A 20503-nucleotide genomic window follows, 5' to 3' on the forward strand; every position below is an offset into this window, starting at 1 on the left:
TTTTCCCATTCTTACTGTCACCTGGGCTGCCATGTGGCATGTTTCCAAGCATCATAACATACGCATCTGACATCCTCTCGCGCTTAACGCTGACCCTCCGGGCGGCGCGGCAGACCGACATCATGAAAATAACACTATCGTCTGCCGGGCGTATATCGCGTTGATGCTCTGTGGAGCGGCTACGGATACGCTTGGTGATTTCCAGCCCGGGAGGTGTTTGGGGGGGCTCGCCGCCGCCGAAGGCTCGGACGCTGAAATTGCCGACATGCTCGAATGGGAAAGCAGAGCTAATATTCTCCGAGTGCTCAGACCTCGCAGCCTCGCTTTTGTGTTGGTGTTTGTGCGAGACAAGCAGCGAATGGGCCCCATCCCAAGGGCATCAAGCAGTTGACTGCATTGAGCTGTGGATGGCTTCTTCATGTCATGGTTAAAGTTTATTGGGGCCCCCCGCTGCTGCTGACCGAGTGACACGGGTGGCTCCGGTGGGCCGTGACTGCTGAGCATTTGGGGAGGAAACAATCCAACTGTCTGTCCGATCCACAAAGACGAACCTCCATGAAGGGAGTGGATGGATGGGCACAATAAAATATAGCATGAATATATTGCATGGAATGTGGAAAAATATAGAAAAACTTCAACATTTCAACATTTTGCTTGTCTTAATACTAAAATAAATTTCATATTGTTGGAAATAATTACTACTTTTTCATTGTATTATCCTCCAAAAATATTATTCAAAGAAATCAAATGCAAGATCAAAAATGTCTCAACTAAATAAATCTCGATTAATTAAAGAACATTAGCGACGAGGCGTAATTTGGCTGGCCACGACAGAAGCTCGCTTCACCTTTGCGGAAGTCGATGTTCGCATTGAAATGACATAAAAGCCGCTAGTTTAAGGTTAAACTTTTTTCCTCACTGTTGCTTTAAGTGAGAGGACCAAAATATCTGGGGGCGGGGGGCTTCATTCGTACCTTTGAGTTTCTCATCCTGGGGGGCTCAAACAACGCTGCCCCCCTGCTGTGCCTGCTCAAAGGCGGCTTTTTAGCCAACAAGATGAAGCGGTCAGCGAGACCCCCGGGGTGCTCCCAGCATGCCTGAAGTAGTCGGGGGTCCGACCCAACAGAAGCGAGGTGGGGGTCTTTATAGTGCGGCAGGTGGAGAAAAACAAAACTAGCCCCGTTTTGTGTTGTGGGTTTAGACCCGCCTCCGGGCGGGTTGCGAACAGCGTGAGCCCTTCAAATGCTAATGCTCGTCTATACTCGTGGCAGAAGATATTTCAAGGGACGCATCACACAAATCCTAAATGCGATAGGCGGCAGATTCAATTAGCTTGGATCATACGTACCAATCAGCACCAAAATATGTGATCATTTAAGAACTTTGTACAAATCATGACCGGGCCAAACATTGCGCACAATCAAGTCAAATGCAAACAAAGTTAATTTTTCCTAGTGATTGACCGATTATCAGCGCCGATATCTGGCATTTTGCCAATAATCGGCATCGGCCTTTTTAATAACTTTCAAGGCCGATAAATTAAAAGCTCTCTTTCTGCGCTGTGCTGGTGGCCCTACCTGCAGAAGCAGATTGTCCCGCCCACAGCAGTATCTGATTGGTTCCTTGTGCAGTGAGTAGCAGCCAATCAGCAGTAAGCTGCCTGTTTGCATTTTCACCTCGAGTCACACGCACTACAACAGACTTTTTTTTTACGAAATTTTAATGAATTTCGGTCTACTACAAATCACAACTATTTGGCGTAGTAAACTTTATTATCCCTCGGAAAAAAGGTTAAAAAAAAAAAAAGACATGTATGTCAAAATCAAATGTGTGACAATTGCAATGGAAAACACACAGCGCAATTATCACCGTCACCCTTCTGGAAGTTTTGGGCAAAATCTGCGCAGTCATTTGCATCCACGCTGGCCGACACACAAGCATTACGACATCAACCGAGTGAGCGGGGAAGGATTTTATTGGGTTTAAACATGGGCCAAAGCCGAACTCTTTTATCTGCTCGAGCATAATATTCCCCCTCAAAGTGTCTTCGCACCAAGAGCCCACTGAAACACGGATTTCATACATGGTTTAATCCTTTAATTTGATCGTTCAAATCCGCCCCTTCTCCGCATGCTTATTCGCATTGGGGAGATTGGTGCTCCTCGACTTGGTGTAATGCGGCGAGTGCAGTAAATCTCAAATAAGTTTAAATGTTTCTTTTATTAGTCTGAGTGGTCGCAGCGAGGAGACTTCCTTCTATGGTGCCGATTGATTTTTAGTTTATTTTACAATCGTGTACCTCTCACTGTGGGGGGGCGTGTGCAGAAATTGAAGAGTATCTCACTCAGTAGCGCCTCCCCTGGGGAATTTGACAAAATACGTTCAAATTTAGGTAGGTATAGAACTGTCGTAAACCGAAGACCTCTTCTGTGTGGACCAGGGGTGTGCAAACATTTTGATTGGCGGGCCACAATCAGTTCGAAAATTTGACAGAGGGGCCGGACCGGGACGAGATGGATGGAGTGTTTTGGTAACCTCGCCTCATCGGAGACAAAAAAATACATTTAACTTTAAATGAAAGTGAACAAAAGCATTACAACTGTTTTTTTTTTTTTTTTTCAAGTTGGGCGGGCCGGATGAAAACGTTTTACGGGCCGCATGTGGCCCCCGGGCCGCAGTTTGCCCACCCCTGGTATAGACCATTTCAAAAGATGCGACTGATTTCCCCTGATTCTCAATTCTCCACTCCCCGAGTGGAGTTTGTTTTGCAGCCACGGCACACCCACATAAATCCAGTGTCGGCAGCCAAGCAGAGCGACGTAGTAAACAATCAAGATGGCCGCGCTTGATATTCTGCCGCGATACATCACGCACTTTGATGGGCTCTGATCGAGATTCGGTGTAATACCTGCTGCCGGCATTCCATTAAGACACAAGGCTGCGTGGAGCTTTCTGTTCCACTGAGCACCGCCATTTCCCCTTTCATTTCTTGTTTTTTTTTTGCGCTGCCCCTTTTTAATATGAAAGGATACCATCATCCTATGGTGGATTCTGCGACAGTGATGGATCATTCCATCATCCGTCCAAAGCTACGCACCGTTGTTCTGCTTCTCAAAAGCCGATTTGTAATTGATTGAAAAATAGGCGGAGAAAAAAAAAAAAAAAAAAAAAAGGTTTTCCTCCTCGCACAATTAAGTGTCACTAGCGAAGCATCGACAGCAGCGATCAATGCAGCATGTCGCCCCCCCCCCCCAAAAAAATTAAAAAAAACAACTCCGCCATTGTGTCTGGTCAGGCCATTGATCCGGTCCACAGACTCCATGCCGGGACCGCCGCGACGGGGAAGCAACGAGAGGTGCCTTAATCAACAGAGAATGAACACTAACAAAGTAGTTTGCTTTCTTCCCGCAAACTTGACTGACAAGGTGACTTGATAATGAAATTAGAGCAGGCGTGGGCAAACTACGGCCCGGGGGCCACATGCGGCCCGTTAAATGTTTTAATCTGGCCCGCCCAACTTGAAAAAAAAAAAATAAAGAAATAAACCTTGTTAATGTTTTATTTTTTTTTAAAACTGTTGTAATGCTTTTGTTCACTTTCATTTAAAATTAAATATATATTGTTTTCTCCGATGAGGTGAGGTGACCAAAACACTCCATTCATCTGCTCCTGGCCCGGCCCCTCTGTCAAATTTTAGAACCCATTGGGGCCCGCCAATCAAAAAGTTTACACACCCCTGAATTAGACGGAGGTTAGTAGTTTGGATTCAGGATTTTTAAGGTTTTGTGGTTCAGGGTTGGGGATGAGATTTTGGATTTCAGGTTAAGGTTCGTCAAGGCTTTGTGTTAAGAAAAGGTTTGGTAGAAGTTCTTTGTGCAAATCTCGTCCTCCCACACTTTCGCCAGTGTTCTGATGTTGTGCTCACTTATGCAGAAGAACGCAAACAGACAACCGGATTGTCCTCCATAAATCCACAAAGCAGACGCAGCCTTCCCGACTTACTTTCTTACCCCCCCCCCTTCTCTGAGGATCCCAAAAGTAAACCACCTTCACACTCTGCTGCCTGGATTTGATTTATTAGCTTCTCGCCGCCCGTCTCATCCCGTCCCAGACTCGCCGCCCGCCATTTGCATTGAATGGTGAAAATGTCAGCAAATCTTCCTCGTGAGAAGATGATCCTTCACAAAACGACCACAGGGGAGAAATTACCTCACTGGTGCGCCCTTTGTTTTTCTGAGGCAGATTCGTCACGGTACACCAGAAGGTGAATTGAGGAGAGCAAGTCTTTAAGGTGCCTTTTAAGATTTGGGGGGTAATATTAGAGTCGGCGTTCTGATCTGATTCCGGGTCAGGTTTTAAGGTTTTGGTGTAAGGATTATGGTCAGGGTTTATCATTTTGAGGCTTTGTGGTTGAAGCCTGGTGTTGGGAAATTTTGGGGTGGGGGTTAGGGTTAAGGATTTGGGGTTTGGGGTTGTGTTGAGGTCAAGGTTTAGGGGTTAGGGTTTAAAATAGGGTGAAAAGTTAAGGGTAATGGATTATGGTTTAAGGCTGGGGTGGGCAAACTTTTTGATTGGTGGGCCACAATGGGTGCTAAAATTTGACAGAGCAACCGGTAACCTCACCTCATCGGAGGCAAAGAAAATACATTTAATTTTAAATGAAAGTGAACAAAAGCATTACGAAAAAATATGTCTTTGACAAAACCACAGAATTTAGAAAATAAAACATTAACAAGGTTTGTACATTTAATTTTTTTCAAGTAGGCGGGCCGGATTAAAACGTTTAATGGGCCGCATGTGGCCCCCGGGCCGTAGTTTGCCCACACCTGGTTTAAGGTAAAGGTAAGATAAGATAAAAGTTTATGGGCTGGGAAAGTAAAAATTTTCAATATGCAGAAGCAGAGTTGTCTTCCCTGGAAGTTTTTTCAGGGATGTTGGACTCCAAAATGTCAATTTGTTGCAAGACAGTTTTGAGCACCCTGGCAGGGAAACTATTAGCTTCCTAATAAAAAGTGTCACTTCCTGTTTTGCTTTTTGGATTTGATTTTTCCTTCCTGGTATTAAAAAAAAAAAAAACGGGAGAAAACGGGCCTCATGGTTTATTTGGCAGCCTCCGAGCACGTCTGCTGTTCCTCAAGGCAACGTCCATAAACTGGCTTGTCTGCGCTAATGACTGCACCTGATTTAATTTGGCTCCCAACGAGCACCGCCATCATCATTTTCCATTCAAGAATGCGAACGTCGCCATGTTTGTAGACAAACAAATCTGCTTTAAAGCAGACGGCCGCAAGAGAGACGGACGGGGAGGGAGGGAAAAAGGGATTAAGCAGCGATTTTCCTTTAAGGAGGCCGGACGGAAAGTTTAACGAGGAATGCTGATTGTTAATCAAGGAGATGCTGAGTCAGTTGTCTGCTCGGTGACCAATCCCAGCGCACCCTCAAGGATGGATTAGGACTAAATGTCTATCGTCTGGTTCTCAATTATGTATTAGATATTCATTGTACTACAATGTGTCCCATTAGAAATGCAATTGAGAAAGATTTATTTTGCTTGAATGTATTGCTTTAAAGTGCTCATTTTTAACTTTGTGGAATGAAGTCAAGGGCAACGGTTATATTTTTCAGATTGAATTTAATTTTTTTCTTTTTCAATTGGAATCAAATTATGTGTCATTTTGTCATTTTTATTTGATTATATATTTTGATTTGACTTGATTAAATTATTTAAAAAAAAAAATTAAATTAAATAAATAAATAAAAAAATACATGCATGTGGTCTTTGAACTTTCAGGGTTAATTGTTAAAATTGTATTCCGTAATATTTAACTGAATTTCATTGTGGGCATTATATGTAAAGGGTATGTTTGAATTTCTAAGAATTAGAATTAGAAAAAAAAAATGCAGTCAATGGCAGTAAATGGGTTAATAAATAAGAAAAATTCCATTTTATTTAGCATTTTTTTTAAATATTAAGTACAAGTAAAACCAATCATCCTTGAACTTTCAGGAATTGATTAACTGTCCTAGCAATTCAATTCAAATAGCAGGAAAGTTGCTGAGGTTGCATTTCCAACCAGTCTTGGAAAATCCGGTTTCATTGTTATTGTTAACAGCTTATGAAATCACCTGAGTGACTTATCGGCGCCGCCAGATGTCGTCGTCAGTGCGTACGCGAACGACAGAAAATAGCAGCCAAAGACGCGTTTATCATGCCATCATCACGCACGTCAAGAATTATTGACGGCAGAGAAGAAGATAAAAAAAAAAAAAAAAAAGGGAAGGCGGCGACAAAGGCAAGCGCTTGGACAATAGTGACCAGATGAACCTTATCTATGTGGCGCGTGTCAATCTCCGACGTGAGCGGACGGGATGTTGCCGAGGTTCCCGTACAATCGCCGCCATGTCCCGCCTGACCTTTGCCGTCGCTGCTTTTGTCCCTTCGAATAAAGCAAACTTGGAGGCTTTCCAAAGGCGGCGGTCCGACAGAGGCTCCGTTATTCGCCCATGCGGACGGGAATGGAAACAAACTGGCTCACTTATGAGCGTGGCTCCGAGCTGACGGGTCCGACGGTTCAATCTAATAAGCAGTCACTGGATATCACGCTGGGATGAAAGACAAGATGCCGCCCCGCCATGTCTATTTATGTCACAGTGACTTTGTCAACGCTCGTGTCTTGTCGCGCAATAATAGGCTTCACAGGTCGGGAGTATTGCGGGGAAACTGCGAAAACCACATCACATTGAACGCATGGGTTGAAACTCCACTGATGCGAACAAACGAGGACAACGGAGGTGAGCAAGGGGCTTCTGGATCTACTTCTTGACTTGCGGGTAATAAGACAATTTGTACTCGAGGGTAGACGGCAGAACATGGAAAAAAAAAACTGAGAAATACTGAGAAACTGCTCTGACAAAAACCTCGGTCAGAATAGACAACGGACGGGAAGGAGGTTCTTGAAAGGTTGACTACGCAAAAACGATTAATCGGAAAAGCCACTCAGGGCCGAGCTATTTTTTTTTTTTAGCTTGGCACAATTTTAGGTCACAAGTACTAGACTAGGAAAGTTAAAAAAAAAATAAATAAAAAATGGCAATATAGGAGATGGAGATCTTGAAACGAGACTGACCGCCGCGTAAAAAAAAAAAAAAATTATATGGAGAATTTTTTTATTTATAGCAGGCAACTACTAAAACCATGTCACAATGAATGCATCCCTTGGACCTGGCCGGTTGTTTTCAAAATATGAGCCTCTAGCAAAGGGGTGGGCAAACTATGGCACGGGGCCGCCGAACTTGAAAAAAATTAAATGAACAAACCTTTTTATTTTCTAAATACTGTGGTTTTTCAAAGACATGCATTTTGTTCACTGTCATTTAAAATTAAATGTATTTTTTTTTTTTTTCTCCGATGAGGTGAGATGAACCAAAACACTCCATCCATCTGCTCCTGGTCCGGCCCCTCGGTCAAATTTTAGAACCCATTGTGGGCCGCCAATCAAAAAGTTTACACACCCCTGGGCTAAGCTGAAGCTGAGACTTCACAACAAAGCCATTTTCACGCTGGACGGGTCATGCGGCAACACCGCCCTCGGTTCCCAGCATGCCCATATTTGAATGAGACCCCCCCCCCCCCAAAAAAAAAAGAGAATGGCGCATCCTTTACTAATGGCTCGGTGGAATTTTAGAGAGTTAAATGTCCTTCATGGACGACAGTTGCAGCAAGACTGCTTTGAGGTGTAGTCCATGCTGAGCGAAGAGAAGTTAACCAGCCCAAATGACTCCGCCCAGCTCCTCTCTTATTTGAGGCGCTTTGCCACACGACACAAAAATGAACGGGTTCGTTGACGCCACGCTGCGGCAATCCGATTCCAAAAGTCTATCGGAGTTCAAGTGTTTTGTTAACTTCTCGGTGGTCATTCCACTCAAGTCCTCCTCAGGACTGTCAGCGTAGGGAGAGCGGCGAGTTTGTCAGACGGGGCGAGCGTGTCGAGAGGCTCGTCGCCGTCTATCCGCCGCCGACAGCTCCAAGTGGCTGTCGTCTTAGATTTGTCAGCGTCATCCGTCACCGGCGGCGTCTCGCCCCACCGCTCAAGCGTGCGTGAGAGGCCTCTTGTCAAAGGTGAAAATGATACTTTGTCCAATTTTTATTTATTTTTTTCCCCCCCCTCCCTTCCGTCGTTTATAATTGGCTCATTCTCCGGAGGCTGCCGAGCGACTGCGAAGAGTTTGTAAAGTGCTAATGAAGGGAATTAGCAAAGACAGCTGTTGTCAGCTGCGAGTCTTGCCGCCTCGAAAGTACAAGGAAACTGAATGATGAAGCAATGAAGTTTCCTGGTAAAAAAATAATTTCTTAGCAATGCAAATTTGGGTACAGTCGACCCCTGTTTATCGAGGCGGGGTCGTAAATTCCACACCCATTTGTAATGTCGATTTATCAAAGATATTTACGTACATTTTTCTTATTCCAAGAAGAAACTATAAGCCGCTTTTTTCCTAGATTTTTAATCATGCGGAGAATACAGCTTCTCTGTGGAATTTTCTTTCACCACTAGGGGCGCTCTATAGTTCAGAAAATATGCTTAATAAATCTGGATTTGTATTTTTTTTTTCTCTTGGGTCAGTTCTGTTTTAATTCGCAAAGTTGTTGCCGTGTTAAAAGGCAAGTTATAAATGTTAATGTATCTTTATGTGCATTCACAGCACGAAATTAACCATTTTTTTTTCAACATAGAAAACTGCGGCTTATAGCCTGGTGTGTTTTTTTTTTCTCCCCAAAACAAATTTTTGGATTAAATTATTTGAAGAAAAACAAACAAAAAGTTTGTCACTCGCTGTCAAACTAGCAAACAACAAACAAGAGTTTTGGATGATCAAATATGTATTAATATATCAATCTGCAACTAAAAATAGCCACATATTAATAATAGTCTTTTTATACTATCTTTTCTTCTACTCAAAAGCTGTTCTGATCTCAAATCCAAAGCGATCACCATCAACAAGGATAAGTTCGTTTTTACAGTGGTTGAAAACCTGAATTGGACACAATCTTGAAAACCATACACACCGGCGCAAGTAAATGCTCACATTCCAGTTGCCGGGTAGAATCGTCTCAGGCAGGGAATGAGTTAATGCTGGGGGGAAAAAAAACATGCTTGATATCCAAAAACAAAATCCATTTTGAATAACATCATTGTTATTAGCTACCCTGTGTTTGTTTGTCAAATGTTCCGACGGGTCCAATTTCATGTGCTGGTTCACACTCCTAATAATTATTGAAGTGACATTTTTTTTTTTTGAAAGCTACAACATTTTAGGTGATCAAACTGGTTGCTTGCAATGAATTATGGCCAATTTTTCCAATGGTTTGCGCACATGAGTCGTTTTTTTTTTTTTTCTGTTCATTTAATATTCACTCCAGTTTTAAACACTGCCAGGGAACTGCACTGTACTTATTATTCTAATTTATAATCATACCACGGCAAAATATTCACCGGGGCGAGCGAGCCATTTCTCATTATTATTATTATTATTCCATTGATTCCATTGTGGGTGCTGTGTGCGTTGCGGTGGAGTTGCTTTGGGGGCTCTGTTGCTCTGGAGCGAGGAGGGGGGGGGGGGGGAGGCATCGAGCCAGTCATTTTAGTATTACACTCATAAATTATAGATCACTTTTTAAATGCAGATTCGAATAGGGTGAGACTCAATCAGCCTTTTGTGGTCTGACCTTAACTCTGGCCGAACAAATGACTGCAAACTCACTTTTTTTTTTTTTCTCATTAAGAGCGGCATGCTTCGCCACGCCGCCATAACCGCACGTATGTGTATGTGTGTGTGTGTGTGGGTGGGGGTGGGGGTGCGCGCGTGTGTGCGTGCATACGCTGTCCTCTCAGGTTTGCTGCGGTGAACCTTTACAGTGCTGACACGAGACAGCTTCAATCTCATTGGCGTCTCATTGCCGATGCATCATTTATTAACGAGCACTTTTAAGTGTGTCCACTAAAGTCAATACTTGACACTTAGGGCGCTTTAGAAAAGGTTTATGATTTTTTTCCAGCATATTTAACGTATTTTCCGGGATAAGCCGCACCCGCATATAAGCCGCAAGAACTCTTTAAAAAAAAAATAAAAAATGTGATTTATTTAACGTATTTTCTGGACTCTAGAGCGCCCCTACTGGTGAAAAAAAAATCCACAGAAAAGCTGTTTTAGCCGCATGGTTCAAAATCTAAGAAAAAAGTAGCGGCTTATAGTCCGGAAAATACGGTATTCAATGCGTCAGGAGGCGACATGGGCAACCGGAAGTGTTCGGATAAGAAATCTAGGATATCGTAATTGCCGTTGTTGAGGAAATCGATCGTTAACGTAATATAGTCGTAGAAAATTGAAAGCGTTTTTTTTCCCGGGTGAGGGAATTTCCGTTTGACAGAGGTCCGTAGGTGGGAAAACTTATTGTATTAAGAAATAATTTTATAACTATATTATTATTTGTTTATATATTATTACTGTCGATGTGTATCTATGTTTATTTATGCCCCAATAATTTAATTCGTAAGATCAAGTATGAAATAGAAGATATGTTAGAAAACCGAGAGGTGGAAACCCTCCTGCACACCAAATGTGAGCAGGACCAGTCGTCAATATTTGAAGAGACGCCAAACAGAGATGAGGATCAGAATGAGACAAGCAGACGACAGGCTGCCCAAACACAACAATCACTTATCGCGACTTTAAACGCGTCTGCTCTCTGATTAAGTCTTGATGGAAAAATGCTGTTCTTCCCCGTTCTCGTGCCGATGAATCAGTTAAGCGTGACGCACGGCGGAATTAAACACTTTGTTGTTTTAGATAAAAGTGGGAATTTATTCGCCCTTCAGCCACCTTGCTCTTGTTTTTCCTCATTTGGGGTGCAAATGTGTTTAAAAAAAAAAAAAAGAAAAAAAGTCAAAAGGAGGAGCGTGCAAAATGTTCAGAGGCACAAGATGAGAGCAATGAATTATTAATTATGTGCACTTCTGAGCTGGCAATTTTAAAAGGGTTGTGTTTGTCTTGTTGGGTTTGCTTTTTTTTTTTTTTTTAAAAACAAAAGTAAAAAAAGAGTGTGGTTTTCCGCTTTGCGTGATGATCAGATTGCCCCCCCAAATTTGCCCCGTGGTGTCATTTAACACATTCTCATTTTTGCAGGTCACAATTTAAGAGCCAAACTTTTTTTTCCTGCCTTTTATTTAGTTTGGATTTAGTTCTCTCTCCTATGCAAATCTCAAGCATCAAAACTACATTGGAATTTATTTATTTATTAATTTTTTTTTCTTTTTTTTAGGAAATGTCATAGAAATATATATATAATTTGCCAATGTATTTATTTTTTTAATCTAATTTTCTTCAGATTCCAATATGTAGTAAATATATAAATATAATTTAATTAAAAAAAATGGCTGAAAATAAAGCTTAATAATTCCACTTATGGCACATAAGTGAAATACAATTTAGAAAATGTTGTATTATTGCGTTTTTTTATGCATTTACTATTCTGTGCATGAATTTTAATTTTATCCTTGTCACAATCATTCAGTACAATTCAATGTGAAGTAATCCTATTTTTTTTCCCCTTCCTACACAACAGTTAACTCAATTTATTCTTATAGTTGGCTCGGGAACAAAGTTAAAGGTATCAGCGAGTTTAAACGCATGGAGGAGGGGAAGGGAAAAAAAAAAATGAATTACAGGTTACATGTTTTTCTCTCGCACACAGATCAATATATAAGATTAAATAAATTCAATTAAACACGACACAATACCTGTGGAAGCATTTCTGAACCCTCATCATCTAAATGCTAATTACTTGCGCAATTACTTTTGCAAAGTGTTGCTTCTCAACTCGCCAAACTATTAACTTCAATTTGCTCGCTAATTGCGAGGCGGCGCTCCGCTCCGCTCCTCCAACGCGCCGACTGTTATTTCCCACTAGGACGTAATCGGATGACTGTGAGGTGCAGCCGAGGGAGGTTACAATCACATTGTGTAGTGAGTGCGCGCGCGTGTGCGGCCTTTGTTTTGCCGCCTTAAATCGAAGGCCTATGAGACATTTAGAACTTATGAAGAGAATTTATAAAGTGAATTTGCAGACTCTGCTCCAGGACCATGACCGTCGCTATATCAATTTTTTTTTTTTACCCACCCACATCTTTGCACGGCTTTAAAGTTGAATGAGTCCGATTCTGGTGGCTGCTTCACATCTGTGTTAGATGACGATGACAAACTTAAAGTCACCTGACACCATACGGTACTCCAAAAAAAATAACAATAATAATAATAATAATAATAAAATAAATAAATAATAATAAAAAAATAAAAAAAAAATAAAAGTAAGGAGGGCGAGAGAAAAAAAAGGAAAAAAAATAAAAAATAAAATAAAAATAAACATTCGTCACAGCCTATTCCTGTTCCACCTCAGGAATCAGTGCGATAGTATCAACCAATTTATCGATCGAGCCTTTTAGTGAGAATCTGAGTTTTTCCAGAACTTCTTATAACCACAAGTTATGGGATGGCGGTGGCGAGGAAACTTCACATTATATCTTATGAGAGGAATACTTTCGAAATAAGAACAAGCAGGATGTCAGACCTTCAACCACAGGTCATGACTTGGACTATAAAGGTGGAGTCTAGTTTTTTTTTAATTTATTTATATATATATATTTTTTTTTATGACGACTGCTATTTCTGTTGTTAGTTTTACAGGTTGAAAACATAGCGTGGATGTACAGGGGCTCGTTTGCACCTCGTCACATGTCAGCGCCAACAGCCCCAGACTACATCGAGAGCACCTTAATGAGGGCACGCGCAATGGTACTGTATGTCTGAGTAGAGCGCGTGTGCGTGTGCGTGTGTGTTGGGGGGGGGGGGGTCGGCGGTCGTTACTTGTTATTTAAAGCTGGATGAGAGCTAATTAAAGCATCCTAATAGCCGCCATTGTCAAGTTGTTCATAGAACGCTATCAGGATGCTACAGTGGCGATAGCGCTTTAATGCTAGCACGACGGCATACTTGACGTGTCCCCCAGGAACGCACACGCACACGCACACACACGCGCACGGACGGACTCGCTCTCGCACGCGCACACACTTGACTTCACAGTGTTATTTTTTTTTTGGTTTCATTGGCTTAACGACCTCGTTTCAATGAGCTTAATGAAATGCGCTGAAGTACAGGCATGGCCACGCAGCCACGCGCACACGCACACGCACGCACACTCTATGTCTTCATTATGAGGCTTGTCTGTTGACCCGTAGAAACAACACGACTTATTTATCGTCTCCTCCCATTTTTTTTTTTCGGAGTTCTATTAATGATGTTGGCCCAACAGGTTGCATCCATAAGATCACAATTGATTCTTAAAATAGCATCGTGGAGACAAACATCAGAACCGTGTCGGCTCCATTCAGCACAGACGTGAAGCCATTGTCATAAAACAACTCCGTTTTAGTTGAGTGCAGAGAAGCAAAATCTCAAATTGACAAAATGCACAATTGCTTGATTAAAACATTATGCAACGAAAGCTTTGCATACGTTTAATATCAACAATCAGAAGACATACAATGAAATTGCGTATACTGTAGAAGTTTCTGAGGTTTAAAAAAATAAAAAATAAAAAAGTGACAATTCAGACCAGATTTGGACATGTGACGGAAAATCAATATTCCGTGACCGGGACTGCAACCTGACAGCTCAATAAGCTTTTGGGGAAAAAAAGGAAGGTGTTCTTTCTTATTCCACCGTAACTCCTTGAACATCCTGCATTCCCTTCGGGGACTTAGCAGCTCAAGGCACCTCGGTTGTTTCACATGACGAGCTCCCGCCGACAAAGCGAACAGGGATTGCCGGCTTGCCGCTCGAAACTTTCTACGGCGCGCGCTGTGCTCTGACAAGATGACGACCGGTCCGTCTGTCCATCTGGCCTCTAGCGGCATCATTACCTCGTTCGGGTACAATAAAAGAGCTGATGCGCGGGCATCTCGGCGGAAAGTCCCCAGATAGCTCTCCATCATGTGCGGCAAAGTCAAGTTATTGGAGACGACCAGTGGAGGGCAAAAAGTGCAGTGAAAATACGCATATGCATTTTGACACCACGCAAATACTTTCAGAGATTTGTTTTCTAAACACATTATGAAGTTTTGAAGGTAATTGCTGAAAAGAAATGTACAAAGACTGAGAACTGTGTAGTGGAAAATGTTGACTGGGGCTTTGGGTTGGCTTAACAGCATTAGAGTGCCTCGTTGTTGCGTTTTTGGCTATGAGTGCGCGCAAGGGTTGCAGCGGCGGCAGGAAGAGGGGATTCTTTTATTTGATTTTATTTAAATGTCCTTCGTCATACAGTAGCTTTCAGAATTCTATTTTTCTTAGACCCAACAAATAATGCATAAATTACAAAAAGCTATGACATATAAATATAAAACAAAGCATTTGGGAAAAAAAAATAAATACGAATAAATACATATTAAACTTAACTGGAAAAAAACGAAAAAAAACTTTTAAATCTAAATAAAAACTAACAAAAAAAAATCCTAAATAATTATAACCCCGATAAGTCGAGAGTACTTTTGTCACTTCAGGAGAGAGAAGACGAGAACTCCGCACGAGACGTTACCTGTGTTTTCAATGGCCGGTAATTTGCATGAACAAAGCGCTCGGCTGTTAAGCAGCCGCGTCGCCACACTCGTTTTATATTTGACCTCTGCATTGGAACCCATTTCCGTGTCTTTTTTAGGAACGCAACTCATTTATGCAATTAATCGTTCTCCACCAAGGTGTGACCGACACATTTTCTCTCAATTATCACATAAAAAACGTCAGTTTTCACGCGCACCTACTGAAGTGTTTTTTTCATCATCTAAAAGGCAGTCATAATAATGACGTCTTACAACCACCCTGACCCTTGATGTGAAAAGTCATAATCATATAAACATATTGACGGATGGTTTGCGTCCAGGCCCCGTGGATCAAAGCGATCCCCTCGCACTGCTCTTCCATTTAATGCATTTGATTTGTAACACGGCACTTTAAAATGACGAGGACGCGTCTTGTTAAACTTTTACGATGTTTGTATGAACGTAATAACGAGTGGTGTTTTTATGACGATACGCGTGGGTTCTTTAAGAGGAGGGCATGATATATATATATATATATTTTTTATGAATGCGATGACAACATGGAAAAGCGTTGACAAATAATTAACTGAGCGACTTGGGACTGGGGTGGGGGGGTGTGACGACGCTGTGAATTAACTACAATCTGCTGTTCCGTGCGGGTAGCTTTACATCGGTAACGGACAATAACGCCAGATGGTGCGCTTGTCACACACACACACACACACACAGGTGAAAATAACCGCCAACTTGTCCCATGTCGCACCAATCTACAATACGATTGGTTGTGAAGATTATGGAGCGTCGCTTTTACACGTGTCGGAAGTTCCCGTCAGGAATTCCCGAACCGCCAGCAGCTTTTATCCGATTTGACCAAACGACAGCGGGGATCCGAGATGGAAAGCCAGGCACCGGAGGTGTTGGCTGGCTCCCGAGACGCCCGTGTCGTAATTAAAGGCGAGACGAGCGGTTCGCCTTTTAGACTTGGGCTCTCCGTTGCCTTCATTGAAGCTCGTTGCGCTTCAATGATGACAACGACCATGGCGAGATTCGGTGACACCGGTCGGTGTCAATGCAAATTTACGATTTGCAACTTGTCAGTTCATGGGAACTCTTAAATTACAAGTTGTGTTAAGTCATTTTTAAGCCGACTTGGACAAACTGACGAACGTAGCTGATGCATTGCATAAACCGTCCTCCTACACCGCCGATTCGCCGTCTGCGACCTGCGCTTTTTGCACTAATTCTGGCAGTCGGCTCGCCGAGTCCCACTCAAGACCTTGGCGAGCTCAATACAATCCAAAACAATGCAATGCTACAGTAGCTGGTATGGGAGGGGATTAAGCCACAAAAAAAGCAAGTGCCAACGTAGCTTTATGATCAGCAAGTACACCCACGGAGATTTTCAGACCCTTATTCCAGAACGCTTAAGGAAACCTAAGCAATGCAAAAGCCGAAACAGCCAAAGCGAGCAATTGAAGTCATCACATTTTACAATGAGTCTGGAGCTACAAAATGTTCCGAGGGTACCATGCCCGGCGATTGCTTGCAAGCCCATATTTTGAGTCCGAAAGCAGAAATTGGAATCGAGCTTAAGACCGACAGTGTTCGCCTGGCTTAAGTCGTTATCTGGCTGGTATAAGTCTGGTCAAATACCAAATTTACAGTACCGCGGTTCTGGATTTGGATTGGTCTCTGTATCAAAATGGGATGTTTGGATAGAGATTTTGGATTAAATGTGGAGAGTTTGTGTTTAGAATGAAGCTGGTGGTGGGCGTACAAAAATATTGCAAATGTACGCAAAGTCACTCGCGGCATCACAAGAACAACAACATACTGTAGCCGTAAACATCTCAAATCATTGAAACCGTTCCGCCTTTCTTTCCGCTTTTTGTTTGATTTCACAGAAAAGTCCGATCGTCACCGCCTGGAGGTCATTTGCATAATCAAAGTGAGGGGGGGGGGGGCAGCGAGGCCGGAGCTCGGAGGACAAGCCTTGCTTTTGGCAGACAGAGAAAATGAGGATGGAAGGGAAAAATGAAAATGGTTTGGCAAGAACCAAGGAGTTGACGGGAGCGGTTCGGATGGCAAGCTCCGAGCGACAGACGGAGGCCAACCATGAACGATGGGCGAGCAGAGAAACATTTCCAGAGGAAAGGAAGACGGGAAGCTAACCACGGCGAGAAATTTGACACAAGCGGCGGGCCGCCCGTCTCTTACCTTGGTCGACGCCGAGGCGACCGAGCCTGCTGCCGCGATGCCTCGCTTGACCGCCACCTCGCCGCCCGATGTCGTCACGACAACGGCGGTCGGCGTGGGGAGCAGTGACGGGATGACAGGGAGGGGGAGGAGCCCCGGGCGGTTGTTGCCATTGACGATGGCAGAGGCACAGCTATGATTGGCTCCGCCATTGTGGAGCCCCGACAGGCGGATGTCGCGCCGCTCCCACGGTGCTCGGTAGTCCCGTTCGAAGCGGTGGTGGTGGCGTGACATCACTTCCTCTTCCTCTCAGAGGGAATAGCAAGGGCAGGCCTGAGGGACAAGCATAGTGAAAGGTCAGAAAGGTCAAGCGGTTGACCTTTTACAGTTGGTTGTTATGTTACGGGTGAGGCGGGGGGGGGTTGCATTGAATCATCAAGAATGCTTTTTTCCCCCTCCGTTCACTCTCCTGCCGCCTGCCTCCCCTCCTTTAATAACCTTGAATTTTCTGAGCGGCTACAGTCGTATTACCTCTAAAAATATGTGAGGCGTAGAGAGGAACACGGCGCTCGTCCGGCGGAACAATGACGGCGCTTTCCGCCAGCTAATATTCTACCTTATCTCCACAGCTCCACACCTCAGCCAGGAAATAAGAGGGCAAGCGGGTAATTCTTCCAGAAAGAAAAAAAAAAAAAAAACAATATATATGTAGACATAGATGTGTTGAGAAAGCAACACGCCACATGAGTAATTAGTTAGAATTTGAGGTGTCACAAAAGCAAAAAATAGAAGTGTAAGTTTAGAAAACACCTTCCACGGCGCAGGGAACTTGCATAAAATATGGGGTGGCAAGATGACAACAAAGAATATATTTATGGCCTTCGAGCACATCACAGCACAGGCAACCTATTTACAACATAAGATGCCAATAGACAAAACATGAACACACACACACACACACACACATTGTGGAGTGATCATGACGACGTGAGTCTCACGCAAGTGGCAGCTGCACGCCGGGTACCACTCAAACAAAATCCTGCTACGTTTGCGATTGCGAGGCGAGCAGATGGATTGGAGCTTCCTAATTAGCAAGTCCTAAATTCCCTGCATAACCACAAGTTGGCTTTTAAAAGGTCGGCATGTGTGTGGGTGTGTTTGTGCGTGTGCGTGTGATATACAAAAAGTGAGCGTGGCCGAGCGAAGAGGAAGACGAGGAGGGGGAACCAGACACCCGGCACACCTGTGCGCACTGCCAGAACGGATAAAAACTTAAATTCATCACAACCGCCCGGGGGGATGCGGTGCCAATAGGCATTCGTCCATTTTGCGTCACATTCAATTAACCGCAATGGGAGGAAAATGGTGACAGTACTCCAAAAACAAGGGATGACACCAGAACGCAGGAGTTATTTTCGGCGCAGACGTATTGATGCGATAACTTTGCCAGTCGGGAGAACTTCGCTCCGTTCACTAATGAGTGTTGCACGTTTAAACACTTAGAATGAGTTGTGGGCTGCATGGGTTTTCTCCGGGTATTCCGGTTTCCTCCCACATTCCAAAAACAGGCATGGCAGGTTGATTGGACGCTTTGAATAGACCCGACGTGTGATTGAGATTGTTCGTCTCTGTGTGCCCTACGATTGGCTGCCAACCAGTTCAGGGTGTCCCCCGCCTACTGCCCGATGACAACTGGGATAGGCTCCAAGCGCCCCCCGCGAACCTTGTGAGGAGAAGCACTTAAGAGAATGGACGAATGGATAAATTCTGGATAAAGCATATTAAAAAGTAACACATATGGATACAAATGTATCGAAGCGATAACCTCGCCAGCAGCTTAAGGGAACTTCAATCCATTCACTTGTTTTTTTTAATTTTTATTATTATTATTTTTGTAATTAAATTTATTTATTTGTTTATTTTGTTTATTTATTTATTTTTTATATATTTATTTATTTTATTATTTTTTTATTAATTAATTATTTATTTAGTTTTATTTTTTATTTATTCATTCATTTTTTTATTTAATAGCGGCAACGTACACAATGGAATTATTTAAAATGAGCTGTAATGTCACAGATGACTCAAAACACTAATTTTACCAACCTGGGAACCTCACTCGCTTCTCAGCAATTAATGTTAGTTTATGACGAGATAATTACACGTAATAAATGTTTTGTTGTTCTTTATTGTCCTGCCAGACGACAAGCGCGCCGGCGCGTGTAGGTGTGCAAACACCGACGGGAGGTGATTAGCAGAATTATATATTTTTTTTGGGGGGTAAATATATAAATACTTTAAGGACAGCAACTGCCTGTCTAAACATCGGGCGCGCCACATCGAAACCACGTGGGAACACGTGTGAAGAAGGAAGGAAAGCGACAGATGGATGCCACCAGCCCGCAAATGGCGTTCAGCAGCAAAAAAGCCAATGTGTGCGTAAGCTCCAAAAAGGATGGCGGCATATGTACGTGTGTGTGCGTGTGCACAAAATGTGCAATGTTTGCCTTTTGCCACCACGTTCCGAATCCGCCGGCTACCGATACTCCCAAAGAGGACAGGCTCCATTTCCAATCTGTGGTCCGATTTACTTCTATTGACCTGATGGCAGCCCTGCTTCGCAAGACACACAAACGCACTGACGCACACACGTGCGCACTCACTGCACTAATGATCAATTTAACCATCAGGCGAGCGCGCTACAAATGAGCCTCACCGAAAGTGGATCTGCTGTAAGTTCTACAGGAACAAGATATTGCTGTAAACTAGAAGCTCCCGTAGGACGCACGCGCGCGCACGCAGACACACAAAGCACGGAATATGCTGACAGATCCCCCAGGACAACACAATGTTCATCGTGACATTTAAATAGAGCAGTGGTGCAGGAGTGGGAACGTCAAAAGCGTCACGGGCATGCACACGAGCGCGCACACAAGCAATTAAAAGGGCAAACATGCCCTGCAACAGGAACCATTTTGGGATGTTCCTCTTCCGGTTGGCTTGACTGAGAAATTTTTAGAGAAAAAAGTCGAAACTCAAACGTTAAAAAAAAAGAAAGAAATAATTTTAAAAAAAAAAAAGAAAAAAAGCATGACCATATTTATGGATGCCAATGATACTACTATACCGCGACAGTCATTAACTACCATTGACGGCTAAAGACGTCAAAGATCCATTTTCTTTTTAACCTCACGAAAGAAAAAAAAAAAAGAAAAAATCACAAATAAAATATACCCGCCTGCAAAACTGACACTAACGCAATATTTGTTTTCATAATCACTGTTACATGAAGACATTTGGTCAGAATTTAAACCAGACAAGTAAATTACAAGCGTAATCTCAGGGCGATTCTAGGGAGTCCATCTTTCGGGGGGCGAGCAGAGAAGAACGCAGCTTACCTGCCACACTGTTCTCGGGATTGATTCTTCTCATTAGTTGCCGCAATTAATCCTGGTGCTTTGAGGAGAATTAGTACTTCTACTACAATTGCTACAGCTCATTAGTGCTCCAGAAAGAAACAGGCAGTCAGTAGTGGGCCCTGTAATAAATATAGGAGCATCTCGGAAAAAAAACAAAAAAAACTGCAGGCCAAGCTGCTATTTTGCAGCCCAAATAGCTTCTGCTTGGGTGATTAATAGCGACACGGAAGATGGCTCGGCTTA

At 43.1% G+C, this 20503-nt stretch overlaps 1 protein-coding gene across 4 annotated transcripts in view; it reads right to left on the reverse strand.

Annotated features, from left to right (window-relative positions):
• Nucleotides 1-20503, reverse strand: part of klhl29 (kelch-like family member 29) — a 130228-nt gene that overhangs the window by 65916 nt on the left and 43809 nt on the right. For all 4 annotated transcript variants that reach the window (XM_088286339.1, XM_088286340.1, XM_088286338.1 and 1 more), the window contains one exon: nt 16863-17174. In XM_088286339.1, the coding sequence (XP_088142465.1) occupies nt 16863-17135 (273 nt within the window). In that variant the 5' untranslated portion in view covers nt 17136-17174. The remainder of the gene's footprint in view (nt 1-16862; nt 17175-20503) is intronic.

Source organism: Idiotropiscis lumnitzeri, chromosome 21, assembly GCF_059441095.1.
Source record: "Idiotropiscis lumnitzeri isolate Australia: NSW breed Sydney's pygmy pipehorse chromosome 21, RoL_Ilum_1.0, whole genome shotgun sequence".
In the NCBI taxonomy this organism is placed as follows: Eukaryota; Metazoa; Chordata; class Actinopteri; order Syngnathiformes; family Syngnathidae; genus Idiotropiscis; species Idiotropiscis lumnitzeri.